General features: G+C 40.1%; 1 protein-coding gene across 1 annotated transcript in view; it reads left to right on the forward strand.

Annotated features, from left to right (window-relative positions):
* Nucleotides 1-4,603, forward strand: part of SPTSSA (serine palmitoyltransferase small subunit A) — a 7,605-nt gene extending 3,002 nt beyond the window's left edge. Inside the window, exon 2 of the mRNA XM_015416400.1 lies at nt 4,154-4,603. Coding sequence (XP_015271886.1) covers nt 4,154-4,257 — 104 coding nt within the window. The 3' untranslated portion in view covers nt 4,258-4,603. The remainder of the gene's footprint in view (nt 1-4,153) is intronic.
* Nucleotides 4,604-5,417: the final 814 nt, after the last annotated feature.

Here is a 5,417-nt window from a genome sequence, read left to right on the forward strand (position 1 = left end):
TCTTAATACTGGCTTTTCATTACAGAATATTCCTTTTCTCTTTGGTCTTTTAAGAACTTGTTGTCAGAATTGAGAATTCCTTTATGCTTTATTTTATAACCTTTATGGTTTGCTTACTTCAATATAGGCCTAGACTCTAATCTGCTTTTCTGCTTGTACTTATTTCTTTGGGAGGGGGTGTTAGCGCTCTTCCACTGCAGATTTTCACTTTAGTCCTCATATCATTACCCTAGGATTCACTAACCCCTGGGAGCAGCTGCAGACTTGCAAACTGCAAGAGAAGAGTTGGGGAGATTGGAAAATTCCCTTCTGTGTGCTCTGCTTAGGATCCAAGCCATGGATGTTAAACTAAGGGGCATTTAACTTTGAAATTGGTTCATCCATACTTCTACAAAACAGACTTCTTCATGGGTGTATCCATTACTCTAGTACTAGGCATAGCGTTGGTTTCCCACCCCAGGCCAACATTTTGCATAGCTGATCCTTATGTCAAAAGATTGCTCTTGCTGGGTTGGGCTAGAAGTCTGTATGTGAAGGCCAGTTGCAGCAGCATAAGAAGTTCTCCAGAGTTAGCATCTGAAGCAAATGTAGCTGTGCTGTCCGATAGATGGGACCACTGTGAATCGAAAAGGGCATTACATTGTTGTATCTGAAGAAGTGAGCAGTGGCTCACAAAAGCTCATACCCTACCACAATTTTTGTTAGTCTTTAAGGTGCTACTGGACTCTTTTCTACTGTTACATTGTTGTGTTACAGTAATCATACCATGTGCTCTATCTGATCTACCAAGAGCACACCTTTCCTTAAATTATTACACTTGAATTATTTTGGGGGTATTTCCCTAGTGTTATACTTGCCACTTGCCGAAAGAGAGATAAAAATCTTACAGATAAACTAAAAACTACTGTAGATTGGAACTGAGAACTTGCCTTTGTTCTGACTACATTACTTTTCTGCCTCTGGCATTATTATTGAATCCGTTGTTTCTCTTGGCAGTTCTTGAAATGATCCATAAGGAATCATAGTGTGTAGCTGTTTTGTGGTAAAATTATTTCATAATTTAATTCTTGTTTTATGGTAAATTGTATTCCCATCATAGCAGATAGGTCTTGAAAAATCTTTCTTTTTTTAAAATAAGGGGGGAGGGACTACCATTATAGCAGGCAGATGAAAATTCATTCTCTGTTAGCATCAGTCAGCTTGGAACGGTTCATCCCATTCATCTCTTCCAAATGACAGGCTGCACATGTAGCGATGGTGGAGAAGAAAGAATTCTTCACTGTTACTGTTACTGAAGCATAGTCCTATAGAAATTCTGCTTGCCATCATCAGTTGACTTTGGTACAACCTGAATATCATGTCCCGGTACAACCTGAATCACGTCCTTGAAGGTTTTTGTAACCAGCTGCCTCTCTTCAGGATGTTCGTATGAGTACAAATTTTACTGCCCTGATGAGTGAGAGCAAGAAACTGGTGCAGCCTGTTCCCCAGTACAGTGTATTAGTAGTAAAATATATTGCACTTTGTCAGCTTCTTGTGTACTTGCCTATCAATTAATCCCTCTCAAAGTGTATGTACTCGTGGAGTCAAATCATTAATTACCCGAGAGCTTGCTGTTTATTACTTTGGTTGCAAAAACAGTAAGAAGTAATAATAATAATGACCCGAGAGAGCTGCTATCAAGGTTAGCTGACAAGGCTATTTTTTATTTATTTATTTATTTATGTAGAACATTTTTATGTTGCCTTTCCACCCAATCAGGGTCCACAGGGCGGTGAACATAAAAAAACCTTCAGATATTTAAACAATTAAAATACAGTTAAAATACAAAATCCAATTAAAAACACATGAATAATACCAGAAGGAGGGTCAATAATTGTTTTTTGGGGTATGCCTGATGAAACAAAGTCTGCTGGCAAAAAACAATGATAGAAGAACACAGATGAATCTCCATGGGGAGGGAGTTCCAAAGTTTTGGTGCCACGATGGAGAAACCCCTTTAAATATGCATATTGTATGTTTATACTAGAATTGTATCTGTAGGATGTAAAATCATTAAGCATAGGGCAAGGTTGCCTATTGGGGCAGCGGTGGCTCAGAGGTTAAGACACTGAGCTGCAGACCAGAAGGTCGGTAGTTCGGCAGTTCGAGACCCTAGTGCCGCGTGATGGAGTGAGCTCCCATGTCTGTCCCCAGCTCCTGCCAGCCTAGCAGTTCGAAAGCAAGAAATTGCAAGTAGATAAATAGGTACCATTTCGGTGGGAAGCTAACAGCATTCCGTGCACCTCGGTGTTTAGTCATGCCAGCCACATGACCACAGAGAAGTCTTTGGACAGCACTGGCTCTTCAGCTTGGAAACTGAGATGAGCACTGCCCCCTAGAGTCAGATTTGACTGGCTTTCGAGCAAGGGAAACCTTTACCTTTAAGGTTGCCTATTAATAATAATAATGACTCTATTTTGCAGTAGAGTTCATACGAGTGCAAATTTTAGTCACCTATTGCCCTGATAAGTGAGAGCAAGAAACTGGCGCAGCCTGTTTCCCAGTACAGTGTGTTAGTAGTAAAAAAATCATATTGCACGTTATCAGCTTCTTTTGTCCTTGCTGTGTCTATCTTCCATTTCCCCCCCAGCAGCATTGCATACTCATGAATGTCATCACCTACTAATAGTGATGAATTTGGTATAATTACTAATGGTGCCAACTCACTATGTCATGCTACTTTGATACTGACTTACAGAAATAATCATGATGCAGCATGTCCACTCTACTTCACTTTGTGTACACCATTTGGCCATGTGAAAGGGCGATAGTCACAACTGCCACCCGCATGACTATGTGGTGTACTTCTAGGGCTCCTGGTTCTAGTCAGAGCCAGCTTGGTGTAGTGGTTAAGAGCAGCGGACTCTAATCTGGAGAACCAGGTTTGATTCTCCGCTCCTCCACATGAAGCCAGATAGGTTACCTTGGGCCAGTCAACAGTCCTCTCAGAAGTCTCTCAGCCCCACCTACCTCACAGCGTGTCTGCTGTGGGGTGAGGAAGGGAAGGCAATTGTAAGCTGCTCTGAGACTCCTTTGAGTAGTGAAGAGTGGGGTATAAAATCAACTCTTCTTCTTCTAGTCAGCAGGGGCATTTGTTGCTGATCACCTAGCAAATGGTGAGTTTAGTTAAAATGCTATTGTCAAACATTCACTCTTTGGAATTAGTGGTCAGCAGCAGGCAGCAGGCAGCAGGCAGGGTTTCCCAGCCAGATTTGGGTTGTAGAGGGCACTTGCTCTCTCCACACACTTGATCTCAGCCAAAAGGCCGAGAAGCTCTCTCCAAGTATTAAACCTCAGACTCCCCTCCCCGCCCTTGTTCTTCCCCATATGGGTCAACAGAGCAGGATGGGTTGGAGGAGAAGTCTTTATTTCTTCTGAAATGACGGTGTGGGAAGAGAAAAAGTAGAGGGTCCTCTCACCACTCAAGTGTTTTGCTTTTTTCTCCATTTAGGGGTTTAATGACTCACTGCTGGCAGATCATTTTGCACTCTCAGTGGCCATTTGGGAAGTTGCTAGGCAACTACAACAGTATTGCTGCTGAGCTTTCCAAGCCTTGGGGGGAAACGGGTGAAGGCCAAAACAGCCCTAGTAAGGGTCCTGTCCCAACCCCCTGTCATATCCACGGATGGAGGAGGAGTTGCTGGGGACAGGCTTGGTGGAAGTTAAGACCTGAGCAAATAAAGCATTTCACTTGATGCCCAAAAATAGGTATCAGGTAAAAGAGAGCAGGAAGGGAGTTCCATAATGAGGTGTGTCAATAGAGAATAGACTGTTTCTGGTAACCACCTGCCTTGCCTTTAACAATGGGTGGTTATAGAAGATCCTCTGAGAAAAATCAAATCTAAACAATATCAAGTAGTTGTAATGTTAACTAGTTGATGCCATATATGTACACCACTTCTTATTTTTCACAAGGAAAAATTCCATCTGCCTAAAAATATGGAATGCAAATGAATGAAACAGGCCAAGGAAAGAATGTACCTCCTCTCCCCCAATTGACTATGGCTGACTAAATAGATGCATGTTTATCATTCTTTTCAGAACTGTCTTGTATTATGAATTTTAGTGCACTGTTGACATGTGGTAATGGTTTTCCTTTACTGTCATTCAGATTCCATGTTAGTGTCCATCCTTGGAATGGCACTTTACACTGGCTATGTGTTCATGCCTCAGCATATTATGGCAATATTGCACTATTTTGAAATTGTTCAGTGACAAAGAATGTCCCAAGCTAGAGAGCAGTTGGAAATTACGGACCAGATACCTAAGAAGAACTGACTATTAAGGATTTCTACAGTCGACAAAACAAGCAAAACTCTGAAGATGAGGCAACCAGTTGAACACACACAGAGGATGCAATATGTCCTGAGTGTTGGTGGCATTTTCTTTTGGTTTTACAAAATTTCCTTGTATAGTAATTTTTGTCTATGAACATTGTGATTGTTTGTACCTTTGATATCAGTATTTTCTTAACTTTGTGACAGTCTCAGTATTATACTGTGAAAGCTTTTCTTATTGCAACTTTTGAGTACATCTTAATTGCCTTCTATTTTTAATCAAAAATCATATTAATGGGGCTTAAGGCTTTTGCTATTGTATGGTTATATGTTCATCTGGTATATTTCTAATAACACATTTTGTAAGAAAGTGTTTAGATTCATACAAAGTTGTGGATATATTCATTGAATCTTTCTTGCAAAACCATGTTTGTAAAGACTTAACTCAGGTGCTTCAGTTGCTATCGAGACTTTCAAACAGGATATTTGTATCACTCTAATTTTCTTTAACAATAAATAGAAAATCTTTTGGGTTCCGTATGGGAGAAGAATGCAGCCACATAGAACTATATGTATGGAACAATGCTGTAAAGTAATATACTGGGGCGGACCCTTATGTGCAAGTAAAGGATTGGTTTGGTTTACATATGCCATCTAATTTTTCATGGAGTTTTGTGATAGCACTTTAATGCTGCTGTTAATAGTTTCCAGCTGAACTGTATTTATCGTAAATGTTTATTTCTCAAGGAGTGTAACTTAATATAGATTGAGTGAAAAGACCATGGTTGTTCCTGTTGTATAATCATGCTTACATTATGGAGCATTTATTAGTGTGTAAACAGTATTCAAACCCTTTTGAATTCTTAAAACCAAATGACCAAAATGCAAAGTTTGAAGGGGACGTGGGTTAAAATTACAGCAATAAGGGGCTGTCTACTAGGCTGAAGACTTACCTTAGTTTTTATAGCTTTTTCAGATTTGTATTCTGAAATGTAAGATGGCAGTTTTTAAGTTGGGGGTAATTTTTTCTTCCAAATAAAAGCTGAAAGAGTTGATTATACATGTGGGTCTCCCTTTAATTTTAGGTAGTAGATACAG

This window comes from Gekko japonicus, unplaced genomic scaffold, assembly GCF_001447785.1.
Source record: "Gekko japonicus isolate JY-2015 unplaced genomic scaffold, Gekko_japonicus_V1.1 scaffold1540, whole genome shotgun sequence".
In the NCBI taxonomy this organism is placed as follows: Eukaryota; Metazoa; Chordata; class Lepidosauria; order Squamata; family Gekkonidae; genus Gekko; species Gekko japonicus.